This window comes from Berghia stephanieae, chromosome 10, assembly GCF_034508935.2.
Source record: "Berghia stephanieae isolate SIO BIC M18660-M18661 chromosome 10, UCSD_Bste_1.3, whole genome shotgun sequence".
Lineage (NCBI taxonomy): Eukaryota > Metazoa > Mollusca > Gastropoda > Nudibranchia > Aeolidiidae > Berghia > Berghia stephanieae.
The window spans coordinates 4,308,755-4,324,422 of record NC_088369.1 but is presented as its reverse complement, the minus strand read 5'-3'; the positions used below and the strand labels follow the sequence as shown (position 1 = coordinate 4,324,422).

Below are 15,668 nucleotides of genomic sequence, written 5' to 3'. Positions count from 1 at the left end.
ACTACTACAACTACTACAACAGAGACACCCACCACCACCACACCTTTACCAACTACAACCACACCTTCAACTACGACGTCTGTAGCGACCACAACGCCATCACCTACCACCACAACAACAACAACAACAACAGCAACAACTACTACTACAGCTGCAACGACGACACAACCTACGACTACCACTACACCACTTCCAACCACTACTCAAACTACAACAACAACATCAATACCTACCACAACTACCATTACTACAACGACTCCTACAACAACCACAACAGAAAGCACCACCACTATTCCACCACCAATATGTAAGCATTTTATCATCATCATCATCATCATCATCATCATCATCATCATCATCATCATCATCATCATCATCATCATCATCATCATCATCATCATCATCATCATCATCATCATCATCATCATCAATATCACCATCATTACCTTAAATATTATCTTTATCAATATCATCACATCATCATCATCATCATCATCATCATCATCATCATCATCATCATCAATATCACCATCATTACCTTAAATATTATCTTTATCAATATCATCACATCATCATCATCATCATCATCATCATCATCATCATCATCATCACCATCATCATCATCATCATCATCATCATCCTCATCATCATCATCACCATTATTTTCATCACCAATGCTCTACAACTCTTGAAGCAGTTTTGAAAACTGGCTAATAAGAACGTGTTTGGGAGTTTCAGATGAAAAATGAAATTTTGCACTTCACTCATTCAAATTTTATTTTTTATTATTATTTATTTTGCGAGGGCGCTTTTAATGTTGTAATGACGCTAGTAATCTTTGAAGACGTATTCCATCAAAACCACATTTCTGAAGATTTTCTTTCTCTTTCAAATGCCAAAAAAATATTAAAAAACCCGACGTGCACTTATTTTCAGGTCTGATAACCCAATTCCTTATGGACCCGTTGTTGCAATGGAGATCTCAAAAATGGACGCAAAATGTTTTCCATTACAACAATTGTTACACTAGGCCCATAAGTGGGTTAGGGTGTCAGACCTGTATATTATATGTAAACGTCGCCCAAAACTCAAAAATCTTTAAACACCTTTTCCTGAAAAGATTAACAAAAAAACAAAAAAGGCATCTAGAAAATTGTCTATTTTTAGATACAATATCATTAACTTGATGTCCATGGCAGGCATCGTGTTACTCCATCTCCTAAGAGCTCCTTGCATTTATTTACAGTTCTTGAAACTTGAGATTTTTTATACATAGCGCAATATCCACTAAACGTGCTCAAAGCGCTTTACAAAGGGTTTCTGACCAACAGCAACACGTAACATGTAGAACGATCATGGCGCCTGTTAGACGATATTCCAATCGTTTAAGTTGTTGACGGTCACCAAGGACTCAATCATTCGCCGAGCGAGGCTCGAACCCATGACTTTCCGATCCGAAAGCGGGTCTCATACCACAAGACCACATAGACGCACATTTACTACTTTTCTTATCTATAGGTAGTATGCGCTTGGTTAAGAAGTTCACTACATCGCCATCCAGAAGTATAACGGACGAACACACAAAATCTGTTTAACCATGAACTTTTATAGTCTGGTTAATACAGCTTGGTGAGAATTATTCAGGGGCGTGGCTATATTGGTTGATTTGGTGCCTGGCACCACATCCATCTTTTAAAAAGTGGATTACATCATTTTAAAAAATAATTTTAAAAAACTGAGAAAATGTATATACCGCCTCTTATTTATTTGAGTAAGTCTTTTCTTTCATTTATTTTCTTTCTTTCGTATTTACAAATATAACATGTTTTAAGTCATTTTCTTCTGATTCTGGCACCACTTTATTCTGTAACCACGCCACGCCACTGGAATTACTCATAAACGCGGATGGCAAAAAACAATAACAAAGACCTGGATGACGTCAACTTCGTTCTATCTATAGATAGTTCGAAGATGACGTCACTAAGGTCTTTGTTATTGTTTTTTTCCCATTCGCGTTTATGAGTAATGCTCACTTAACTGTATTAACCCGACTATAAACGTTCATTGATACACACAGTTTTGTGTGTTGGTCCGTTATACTTCCGGATGGCAATGTTTTGAGATTCTTAGCCAAGTGCATTATCTATAAAATTTTCTTCGCAAAATATTTTAGACATGGTGACCAACGTAACCAAGGCAACGATCTTCTCCCCCACCAATTTCACGTGTCGTTGGACGCACAACGAATCCATCAACGCAGTCATCATGAAGGGAGTCGACCTTGACATTGGGTATGAAATTGGCATCGCAGCTTTCCTGTCTGGAGGAATTCAGCACGGACCTTTCTTTCCAGGGGTAAATCGCATATATATTTTTTAAATTGTGTATATACATTGCATGCCATGTATACTGTGCGCCTAGAGCTATATTGTATGGGACAAGTGATATATTAATAAATTACATTATTATTATTATTATTACTATTATTAATATTAATATTATTATTATTATTATTATTATTATTATTATTATTATTATTATTATATTATTATTATTATATTATTATTATTATTATTATTTATTATATTATTATTATATATTTTATTATTATATTATTATTATTATTATTATTATTATTATATTATTATTATTTCATTATTTTATTATTATTATTATTATTATTATTATTATTATTATTATTATTATTATTATTATTATAACAAATACAAAGACAAAAGGTAGCACAAAACAACGAGTATTACTATTTACTCGAAAGCCTTTCTGATCAGGAATGTTTCAATATTTTCCTAAGATGACTAAGCTCAGGGTGGGGAGGGGGGGGGGGGGTCTTTGATATATTTATCTAATTTCTTTCACATTTTTAGAACCCCGACAGTGAGATTTTTCAGCCGGAGTTAGTTTATATAATATGGAAACATAAACAGCCGTTCATTTTGAGTCCGAAGGGGTCTAAGTTGAATATAATTTATGAAGCCCAGAGAGATAAAGATGGCGCTATACCAATAAGACATTTGAACACCATTGTGGAAATTGTGAATTCCGCTCTCTCCTTAACAGGAAACCAACCAATTCACCGGTAGATTTTTGACCAATCAAAACATAGACTTTGTGACACACACATTCACATGTCCTCGGACAAACATAGTTGGTTGTTTATAAACAATAAATAAAACGAATGAATTCGATATTTCTCTGATCATTGTTATTGTTTTCATACCGCCAAAAGGGTGACTGGTCGTCACACGAATTTCTGGATCATATCATAAACGTTTAAGTTTACACATCGTTTTCTGTGTTAGTTTTATTCATTAAACCGTAGAACAGTTGGTATTTTACTTAGATACATACCATCGATATTTGGTGGCCTTGAGCAAGTCACCTCGCCCTAGCTCAGTTTGGGGCGCTGCTCTGGGCTGACGCCTGGGTGATTCCAGTCTTCCCTTGGAATAGACACGAAAGACACATATCCAATGGTATGAATATAGGGAATTTTTTTTTTTTTTAGTAAAACCTGTGTAGTTTGCTATGTTTACCAACCACTGTAATGGGACCGATCTATATTCATGTTTTCGTCCAACCAGGTCATCAATCACATGCATTGTTGCTCTCCAACGATTGGATATTTCTTAACAAATGTAAACACGCTGCTTTGTTTGCAAATGTTATAAACATACTCAAGTGTCAAGCTGAATCAAATGACCAATCGTGTTGTTAGATATTTAAAAAGTTGTGAACACTTTTCACCAAGTGGGTCACTTTGAGCATATTTTACAATGTGACCAATGACCTCGCGCACATGGAAAGTTAATATAGATTGAATGCGCTTGGCCAAGGAGTTCACAACATTGCCATCCGGAAGTATAACGGACCAACACACAAACTCTGTGTAACCATGAACTTTTATAGTCTGGTTAATACAGTTTAGTGAGAACAACTCACAAACGCGGATGGCAAAAACAATAACAAAGGCCTGAGTGACGTCATCTGCATACTATCTATAGATAGTTCGAAGATGACGTCACTCAGGTTTTTGAAATTGTTTTTTGCCATCCGCGTTTATGAGTAATGCTCACTGAACTGTATTAACCAGACTATAAACGTTCATGGATACACACAGTTTTGTGTGTTTGTCCGTTATACTTCCGGATGGCAATGTTGTGAACTCCTTGGCCAAGCGCATACTATCTATAGATCGTACCCATTGTTTAGATTATGTTCGAAAGGCGTGGTTATCTAAGTGTCTATTGAGATACTTAAGGATGGGCCAGGTGTGCTCTGTAGGCATAGGGCTATCCCACACCGGAGACTGACTCCGACGATCCGGCACTGCCCGTCCTCCACCGTCTTCCGGATAAAGACGTTGGGCACCAAGAATAGAGAGAAGAGCCGCTAGACCTACCCATCATACCAAGCACCCGACGTCCTCAGCGTTTTTATGTTTATTTTCGAGCCTGTACCTGCTTTTCAATTGTTTCCTGTCATTGTCTTGGAATGAGATTACTTCGTTTTGTCCTGATCCTTGCCGGAGTTCCTTAGCTGGGAGGGATATAGTCGAATGTATAGTTATAGTTTTGGGAGATGATATTTTTTTCCTTGTAAATCATCTCTCTGTTATGCATTGTATTATGTTTAGTTTACATATTATATTATAGGATTGGTAAACATTTGAGTGTATTCCTCTTAGTTGGGATCTGTGCTTGTGTCTTGATGAGATTTTTAGGTGATCTCAAACTATGTACTTTGACAGTGTGCTCTTGGAATCTACAACTGTTCCCTATTTGAACCAATTCCCCTTTGTCTTACCTTTTCTTTTGTGCTTTAATTGTAATTCTAGAACTATTTACTATCCCATTTTCTTCCTTTTTACTGGCGCTGATATGACCTTAATGTGTTGCAAGCGCCGTAAAACCCTTAAAAACAAAACAAAAACAAAACGAGCTTGGTACGGGTAGGTCTAGCACCTCTTCTCTTTATTCTTAGTATTTTGTCCGTGCCCGACGTCTTTATGTCCAGATAAGACGGCAGAGAACAGGACGGCAGTGCCTGGTCGTCGGAGTCAGTCTCCGTTGTGGGATAGCCCTATGCCTACAGAGCACACCAGGCACATCCTTAAGTATCTGAACAGACACTTAGATAACCGGTGTGGGTTAGTAGCCCTTAGAGAGGGTCAGCTACTCTCGCCGCTCTATTTTGAACGTTCATGCTAACGGTTTTTTTGATAATGATAATGATAATGCTAATGAAAGTGCGGCTATGTGGTCTAGTGGTATGACAGTCTCTTTCGGATTGGAAGGTCCTGGGTTCGAGCCTCGCTCGGCGCATAGTTGAGTCCTTGGAGAAGGCTCTTTACTCACATTCTCTCACCGTACTCAGATGTAAAATGAGTACCTGGCCGTTAACAGCGTTGTCTTTGTCCGAAAAATTGTAATATCGCCTAACAGGGTTTGTGTCCCGTCCTACATGTTAAATGTTGCTGTTGACCAGGGACCCCTTGTAAAGCGCTTTGAGCACGTTTAGCGGATATTGCCCTATATAAAAGCTCATTTTTTAAATATTATTTTTTGATAATGATAATGCTAATCATCCATCCAACAGTTGTTCACGACATCAGTAACCAACAACAGTGACGGAGACATCCTGTACGTGACCACCATCGTCAACACAACGTGTCTAGACGCCTCCTTAGAGTACCAGTGCGAGGTCATGGACGATCCTTACCAGAAACACAAGGTCCCTGTCGAACTCGAACGTAAGTCATGACACGACTGACATCGTGTAACACAAGGAACAAAGTGTGATGTCAAAATAAATAATAATAATAAAATAATAATAATGGTATAGATTTATAATGCGCCAAACATCCCTTCATCAGGAGGGCTCTGGGCGCATAACATATATTAACTTAATCATTAAGCCCTAACACAGTACACGAACAACGCTAATTATACACATAATCAAAAGAAAGCCTGTCGGAAAAAGAATGTCTTCAATTGACGCTTGAATTCCTCTAGTGAAGGCGAAGAACGTATCTCTAGTGGTAGTAAATTCCACAACCTTGGACCAGAATGCTGAAAGGCGCGTTCACCAGCCTTCACTCGACAGTGGGGTGTTTTCAATTTGAGGTTAATCGTTGATCGAAGCGATCGCTGTGGGTTATACCTTTCAACGAGGTTTGAGAGATATGCTGGTGACGAGCCCTCCAGGCATTTGAAAACGATAGTTGAAGACTTTTATTTAATCCGCTGGTCCACTGGCAGCCAATGCAGCTGCTGTAGTAATTCGGGTTCCAATACTGGTTCCAATATCATTGGAAGTGTGAAACCAGTCCTTCAGAGGACTGGATACATACCTAGTCCAACTGATCTTTTGTTTTCAGACCGATGACATCTTTATTTTTTTTATTAACCTCAGGAATGAGAGACATCCAATGTTTGTCGTCACTTTGCCAGTCTAGTTTTATCTTCTTCTTATATATACATACACATTAAACATAGGCATAGGGATATTGACCTTAATGTTATTGGCTTTAAAACAAAACAAACAAAAAAAACATGAAAAAAGATACTTTTAGTTATATATTTGAATAAAAAAATAGGAATAAAACATAATCGATATTAGATAAAATGAGTATATTAATTCATGGTATATAAAAATTCATAAACAAGTACATACAAAACAAAATAAATAAATAAATAAATAATTAATAAATAAATCAATCAATCAATCAATCAATCAATAGATAAATATTTTTTTAAAGTCTTGGTTTAATATGACTTTATAATCCTGGTACACTCATAGATAGGGGAATTTAGGTAACCAATACTATCTGCATGATAACATCGTATTTTCTAGCCTAACTTAAATAAGTGCTCGTTGTCAATGAATATCATCCATCCTCTCTCTTTTATTCCTTGTAATCATAAGAATCTGCCTTGAAATTCTGCTACTAAAATTGTTATGCCACCTTATGATTCAAAATTAAACCTATCCATGTTTAGTTCTCGAAGGACTGGTAAAATACACACTTCCGCAAGGATTTTGGAACCGGAAAAGAAAAAGGTGTGACATCACGACTTTCTACCCAATTGTGCCCAATCTTGATTCAATGTTACTAAGATTTTCACTTAATTTAATTTAACATCTTTCATTTTTATTTTTCTTATAATATTATAATTTAAACAATGGTGTAGAGAGTTATCGGATGTAAAAAAAAATCCCAAATAAGTTATTGTTAAAAAAATCTAGATACTAGAGTTTGAAACCACTTTTTTTTTGGGGGGGGGGGGGGGGGGGTGGTGTTGATTGTAGAGCATCCCTGGCCTCAAGTGGCCAGGAAGAGGTGACTTAACAGTCGGGTAGGTAGTTGGCTCGACTCCAAACCGCCGTTTAAATAGGCTTCAACAGTCGTAACGTCACTTCCTTCGTAATGACGCATGGTAACTTAGTAACTGGCTCTAAACTAAATGTTAAATGTTGCTGTTGGCCAGGGACTCCTTGTACCCCCCCCCCCCCTTTCTGTTGAATATTTCGTGAAATCTAATATTTCCCCATGCTGATTATCAGATAGTTTCGTTGATTCATATAATATATTACAGTGAACGACATAATCAGTCTGATGGTGAAAAGGTTTGAACTGAGATATTGCCAAGTTTAGTTAGAATGTCAGTTTTTATCGTAAATGAGTTCTTGTCATACGTGATTAAATCAACCCTTTTTGTACATCTTCGGGAAATATCTAAGCTTAATTTCCCTTCTAAATATTTTTTACAGCTAGTCAAGTTGAAAAAGTATGAAATTTGAGAAAAGTTGCTGGAGACTTTTCCCCTACATCTGACCATAACTTCATGAAAAATCACCCGATTTACTTCAAATAAAGATTAAAATGCTCTGGGGAGCATATTCTTTCAGAAAATGAAAAACAAAACTAAAAATAAAAGTCAATAACAAAAAATGCAAATCTAAAATGTTCACCTTCCTACTGATTATGTCATGCATTGCCACATATATTTGCAAATCTTATAAAATGTTCAAGGAAAATAATGTTGTTAATATCACTTATTTCAGTTCCGGCTGATGTAACAATGACGTCATCAACTATGTACGTCATTGAAAACGTGCCTTTCCAAGTGACGTGTCGAGGAATTTTGTCTTCTAGTTCTGATGGAATCAAACTAACTTCTGGTGGAACTGCCATCTCTGCCCCGTCCGTTCTAAAGGAAACAACCACGAACGTCACGGTGGAGAGCTGTTACGTCATCCAAAACGTGACCTTTGACTTGAAGATGGAGTTTTCTGAGAATGGAACGTCTTTGCAGTGTGAAACAGACGATCCTTCAGGACAATCCGACATTAAACGTGTTCTTATGATTCCAGGTATATCCAAAATAAAAAGATGAATATTCTATGGTATAAAATTATAGGGGTCAGCGTGGCTCAGCGACACGGTAATTGCTTCGTACCCAAAAGGTATCGAGTTCGATCACCCGCCGCTGTGCTGTGTGGCCTTGAGCAAGTCATCTCGCCCTAACTCAATTTGCGGCGCTGCACTGCGGCTGACGCCTGCGTTATTCCAGTCTTCCCTTAGAATGGACCCTAGAGACACATTTCCCCTATGGGATGAATAAAGGGAATTTTATTTTATTTATTTATTTAACAATAATGCTTTAAGATAGTTGTCCCATATATTATATTGGTTCTATTCCTCCTGAGAAAGGGAAGGGGGGGGGGGGGGGGGGAGTGGTAATCAAAGTTTGATGCATAATTGATGAGTCACACGATAGAGTGAGAGAGACACAGAGAGAAAGAGAGAGAGAGGGAGGGAGAGAGAGAGAGAGAGAGAGAAAGAGAGAGAGAGATAGATAGATAGAGAGAGAAAGAGAGACAGATAGATAGATAGATAGATATATATATATATATATATATATATATATATATATATATAGAGAGAGAGAGAGAGAGAGAGAGAGAGAGAGAGAGAGAGAGAGAGAACGAGAAAGGGAGAGAAAGGTAGAGGAAGATGGTAGAAAAAGAAAAGTTCAACGAGAAAGGGAGAGAGAGAGAGAGAGAGAGAGAGAGAGAGAGAGAAAGAAAGAGAGAGAATGAGAGAGAGAGAGAGAAAGAAAGAGAGAGAGAGAGAGGGAGAGAGAGAGAGAGAGAAAGATAGTAAGTGAAAGGAAGAGGAAGTTGGTAGAGAAAGAAACGTTCCGAGAGAGAGAGAGAGAGAGAGAGAGAGAGAGAGAGAGAAAGAAAGAGAGAGAATGAGAGAGAGAGAAAGAAAGAGAGAGAGAGAGAGAGAGAGAGAGAGAGAGAGAAAGATAGTAAGTGAAAGGAAGAGGAAGTTGGTAGAGAAAGAAACGTTCCCAGAGAGAGAGAGGGGGGGGGAGAGAAAGAGGGGGGAGGGGAGAGAGAGAGAGAGAGAGGGAGAGCAAGGGGGAGGGGAGAGAGGGGCGGAAGCAAAATTGACGGAGAGAAGGCGAAGGAAAATGGAGAGGAAGATAGAGAGCGAGGTGAGGGGAGGATTAAGGAATAATTTTTATTGCATTTATGGACAGACAAGACGACAATAGCCGACTTCTCCGTATATGCAGGTCTGATTTCCCAAGGCAATTATCTTCTCTCTCTCTCTCTCTCTCTCTCTCTCTCTCTCTCTCTCTCTCTCTCTCTCTCTCTCTCTCTCTCTCTCTCTACCTCTCTCTCTATCTATCTATCTATCTATCTATCTATCTATATATCTATCTATCTCTCTCTTTCTTTATTTCTTTCTCTTTCTCACTCCCTCTCTCTATCTCTCTTTCTCTCCTCTCTCTCTCTCTCTCTCTCTCTCTCTCTCTCTCTCTATATATATATATATATATATATATATATATATATATATATATATATATATATCTTCTTCTCTTTCTTTCTTTCTTTCTCTTTCTCTCTCTCTCTCTCTCTCTCTTGGAACGTTTCTCTCTCTACCAACTTCCTCTTCCTTTCTCCTTTCACTTCCTGATGAGAGCAACGCTCGATAACAACGTTGTAGAAATAATAATAATAATAATAATAATAATAATAATAATGCTGAAAACTTATATAGCGCTATAACTCCGAGACACCAGACTCTAAGCGCTTAAATTACAAATTACTTTGGCTGAAACATACTCATTCACACACACAAGCACACACACACACACACACACATACACACACACACACAACACAACACACAACACAAACCAAACCTATCTTGCTTCTCATACCATCTACTAAAATCGAAACAAATATGTTTTAAGCGAACGTTTAAAAATAGACAAAGATTCTTTTTCACGAATGCTCTGCGGTAAGGCGTTCCAAATAGAGGGTCCGAAATGAGAAAAGGATCTCATTCCAGCATTTTTCCGAATTCGAGGGACAACTAGTTTTGTGGAATCACTGGCCGAACGTAAGGGGCGGGGTTTTGAATATCTTTCAATTAGTTCTGAAAGGTAGGAAGGGGCAGTACCTTCAAGACAACGATACACTAAAACACAAGCTTTGAATTTAATTCTTTTCCCAACAGGCAGCCAATGCAGGTCATGAAGTAGAGGTCCGGCAGAGTCGCACCTACGCTTCATGAATACTAGTCTGGCAGCGCTGTTTTGGACAATCTGAAGACGTTTCAGATTGTATTGCGAGACGCCAAACAACAGAGCATTACAATAATCCAATTTCGATAGTACGAGGGACACAACCAGGTGCTTGGTCACCTCCTCAGATATGAACCGTCTAATGGAAGCAATCTTTTTTAGTTGGAAAAAGAGAGATCTAACCAAATTATTAACCTGATGCTCCATCGACAGTCCAGAGTCTAAGAATGTGCCAAGGTTTTTCACTTTGTCAACAATTTCTATAGAGGCTTCCCCTAACTTCAAATCTGTTTCACTTTTCCACTTCCTGTTCCCCACATACAGCACCTCCGTCTTATCATCATTCAGTTTCAGTCTGTTCTCATTCATCCATTTCTTAACACTTTGGATACAATTTTTACTATTGGCTGATACTTCTTGTAAATTTCTCGTATTGGAAACGCAGTACAATTGCGTATCATCAGCGTATTGATGGTAAGACAGACCAAAACTTCTGATGATTTTAGACAGAGGGCCAACGTACAAAACAAAAAGAACGGGTCCAAGTACTGAACCCTGGGGAACCCCACAATCAAGAAAGATTTCCTCCGATCTATATTCATCCACCGCAATAATCTGTTTACGATTAAACAAATATGACCTAAACCAATCAAGCGCTGCACCAGACAAGCCATAAGTAATTTCAAGACGTTTGAGAAGAAGATTGTGATCAATAGTATCAAAAGCAGACGATAGGTCAAGCAAATTCAGCAAAGAACATGAACCATTGTCTATAACAGAGAGGAGATCATTAACAACCCTAACAAGTGCGGTTTCCGTCGAATGATGTTGCCTATAAGCAGACTGAAATTTTTCTTCAAGACAATTATTTTTAAGATGAGACAGTAATTGTTTCAAAACAAGCTTTTCTAAGATCTTAGAGAGAAAAGGAAGATTAGAGACAGGGCGATAGTTTTTTAAGTTCTCTTTATCGAGATCAGGTTTTTTCAAAAGGGGTTTGACATGAGCAACTTTGTAAATGTCTGGTACAGCACCTGACTGCAACGAATTATTAACAATACATGTAAATGGTGTTAAAATTACATCAATGCATTTTTTTTTTAAATGGCAGTATTTAAGGGGTCTAAATCACAACTTTTAGTTGGAGACGACATAATGCAATCACATAAGTCAGCTTCAGTAATCTTTGAAAAATGTGTTAATGAATCACCATGAAACGTGTCAAATGTTGTATGGATCGATTCAGACGAGAGTTCTTTCCTGATGGTATCCGTTTTTTCTTTAAAATATTGACCAAAGCGAGTTGGTAGATCTGCACGATCGATTAAAGATGGGAGAGCTGGTTGCGTCTGTTGTCCCAGCAGTTCCTTGGTCAAGGCAAAGAATTGTCTCAAACGTCCCACGTTTTTGAGGCTTTCTTCATAGAATTTCTTTTTGGCCCTGAAATTGACGGCTGTTGCATCATTTCTAGCCGCGATGTATCGCTTCTTATCGACAGCATCTCTGGACTTGAGCCATTTTCTTTCTGCCCGCCTCCTGGCTAATCCATTCAATTTTATTTCGGTATTATACCAGGGTGCTTGACGTCTCACTTTTACTGCTCTAGTTGTTAAGGGAGCATGCTTGTCCACCGTACCAACAATTGACTCGTGGAGACCATTCGCATCATGTTTATTTTTAACGTTATGGTCAAGGTCTTGTTTAAAAATGTTCATGTTTATATTCTTCAAATTACGAGATGTTATCATCTTTTTTACTTCGTGCTTCATTCAAACAAATCAAACAAACTTAATTATATTCCAAATGTTTATATAGGTATATAAATCTTCTTTATTATTTTAGTTAGCATTCATTAATATTTATTTTTGCGCATATCATTTTATGATTATGGTTCCATTCCTTCCTGATCATTCGTCAATGACCTTTAACTTTTGTTGAATACACGTTCCTTGTAGAATCACTTTGCAACGGTGTATCCCAGGGTGCCTTGGTGAGACATCCCTATGAACCCAGCATGTACATCGAGTGTGGCCTTGACCCTGTCATTACAGTTCTGGAGTGTCAAGATGGTTTGACCTTTAGCCCTCCAGAATCCAGATGTGTTGATCCTAGCGCCGCTGGTAAGTATTAATAATGACACGAAATGTATACTATCTATAGTTGGTTGGTTATATTCATTGAAAGAATATGGTTATAACAGCTTATAGATAGAATGAAATTGATGTCATTCGGGTCTTTGTTAATCTTTTTTGCCATCCACGTTTATGAGTAATATATAGCCTTCAAAAGTCGTGACGCCACTTCCCTCGTAATGACGCATATTAACTTAGCAACTGGTTCTAAACTATCGTAACAATGGCGGATGAAATATTATGAAATATTTCTCCAACGATCATAAAAGTGTGTTCAAATGAGAAAAGCATTATAAATCTGATCATGTTTTGACTTGTATACACTCTGATCACATGACACGCGAAAACGGTCTAGCCGAGTATGACGTCAACTTAGTTCTATCTATAGCCTGACATGACCAAAAAATGACGTCAAAAGACAAGTCTGTGGCCACAAAAGAAAACTAATCGTGAGTTGTATTCAATAGTTCAACCAATGGAATCACTTGTTTCCTTGAGCTCTACTAACGACAACTCACTAGGCGGTGCAAAAACCTAGAAAATGACGTCAAACTCTAAGTCCTAGTGGGTTCTAGTGTCAGGCTATAAATTACCGATGGCTATGGATTAATGGGCATGATCTATATTCCCTTTCCGAGTGCTCGAGGTCATTGGTCACATTGAAAATGTGCTCAAAGTGACCTACATAGTGAACAGTATTCACAGCTTTTGAAATATCTAACATCACGATTGGTCATTTTGTTCAGCTTAACACATGTGTATGTTTACAACTTTCATAAACAATTTTAACATCTATTTCTGGCAGAGGTCGCTTTTATCCCGAGTGTGTTCCAGGAGGATGGCGATCTGTTACTTGAATGCACCTTATCCGGAGGAAGTTACAGCACAGTCACACTCTACAAGACCTCAAAAAGCAATCTTCAAGCAAAAGAGACCATCGCCATATTCAAAGTAGATGGTACAAATGAACTCAAAGTTTCACGAGATATTGAACTCCAAAGGTCATTGGCTGGCAATACAAGAAGGTTAATTTCATTGGTCAAAAACGGGTCATGTGACGATGAAGGATTGTATTCCTGTGAACATGATAACGGGGAGTTTTCCACGGGTACTGTTAACATGACAAGTAAGTTCCTGTTTTCTTTTCCTCTTATTACCGCTTGCCCCTCCTCCTACTCCTCCTCTTCCTCCTCCTCCTCCTCCTCCGGACCTTCTGCTTCTTCTTCTTCTTCTTCTTCTTCTTCTTCTTCTTCTTCTTCTTCTTCTTCTTCTTCTTCTTCTTCTTCTTCTTCCCCTCCTCCTCTTCCTCCTCCTCCTCTTCCTCCTCCTCCTCCTCTTCCTCCTCCTCCTCCTCCTCCTCCTCCTCCTCCTTCTCCTCCCCCTCCTCCCCCTCCTCCCCATTCTTCCCGATGGTACAAAATTTTCAGAGTATCATTGCTACAAACGATTACAAAAAGAATGTTATCCCTGTATTAGGATAATTGTTAGAATAATTTGATCAGAGACATGTTATGACTATTGGCCAATGACCTGAAATAAACATTTCATTTCATTTGATTTGATGGATTTAACCCTCTCCTTACTGATCATTTTCAGTATTTTCCCAAAAGGACAGACTTACCCAGCAGAAAAATTGATTTTTTAAACCCAAACAAGCTCTCTACAAAACAAGTTTATGTTCTTATTAATTAAATAACGATCATTCTTCAAAGTTTGTGATGTACAAAATAAATCTGAATAAGAAAAATGTATATTGTGTCGTAACAAATTTGACGATTTTGCTGTAGGTGGTAAGGTGAGGTTTAACAAAACAAGTTGATAAATGTGCTTTCAATGACTCAATCTTTACATAAGTTCATCTTTCATTTAATTCAAAATGTTTGAATTTTGATATGCGTATTAATAATAATAATAATAAATAAATAATAATAATAATAATAATAATAATAATAATAATAATAATAATAATAATAATAATAATAATAATAATAATAATAATAATGCACATTTATATTGCGCAACCTATCCCCCTGGTTGGAGGCTCTGGTCAATTAACAAATAAAATTGTCATATCGAAAGAGAAAAACACACACTAACAGCTACTCTCTCCCACCATCAACTGTCTCAAACACCCCAATACCACACACACACACACACACACACACACACACACACACACTCATCCACATCCACACGTACCACATAAACACACTTGCGACACAACATATTCATGACAGGTACGCAAGAAGCATTTAGTAGATGTCTGTTTATTGCTTTAGGTCTCTTCCAACACAATTGAGGTTATATGAGAGACCGCTGAAACAAAAAAAACAAGCAATCTAACAAAAATAGTACAAATGTAAATCAAAATCATAACCTAAAGATATCATAAGCTAAATTATAAATAACCAAGAGCAAACAGGCAGAAGATTTACAGAAAAAAAAATATCCCCTGTCAAAAATACAATCACAAACCAAAGAAGCAGGATAGGCAGTAAAGAGAAGAAGAAACGACATCACTATCGGATCGTACACCCATGCGAACATCATAGGTATGATTCAAGGGTGATGCTCCCATCCAACCACCCGCATTTAGTAGATGTAAAAAGATTTTCAAAATACGATTTTATTTACTGTACAGTATATCGTTTGTATTGCGAAATGAAAACAAAATTAATGGATTTTTAAAAATCTGAATTGAAAAGAAGTTCACCAACACTTAGCTTATGTATCTAGAAGAATACTGGATAATGTAAATGTTGCTGCTCAAAGCTCGAAGAAATAAATAATAATGTGAAATTGAATGTAAGCTTCAATTTAATTACAAAAACAGATCAAATGACCGATGAATATTCATCTTTACTACGCCACTACCACATTATCTCATTCATATGTGGTGTTTCATTCA

The 15,668-nt window shown here is 37.5% G+C and overlaps 1 protein-coding gene across 1 annotated transcript in view; it reads left to right on the top strand.

Moving 5' to 3' along the window:
• Positions 1 to 15,668, top strand: part of LOC144955983 (uncharacterized) — a 70,450-nt gene that overhangs the window by 11,511 nt on the left and 43,271 nt on the right. Inside the window, exons 5-10 of the mRNA XM_078886246.1 lie at positions 1 to 307; positions 2,174 to 2,355; positions 5,617 to 5,770; positions 8,086 to 8,394; positions 12,584 to 12,748; positions 13,566 to 13,886. The exon at positions 1 to 307 is cut by the window's left edge and continues 347 nt beyond it. Coding sequence (XP_078742372.1) covers positions 1 to 307; positions 2,174 to 2,355; positions 5,617 to 5,770; positions 8,086 to 8,394; positions 12,584 to 12,748; positions 13,566 to 13,886 — 1,438 coding nt within the window. The remainder of the gene's footprint in view (positions 308 to 2,173; positions 2,356 to 5,616; positions 5,771 to 8,085; positions 8,395 to 12,583; positions 12,749 to 13,565; positions 13,887 to 15,668) is intronic.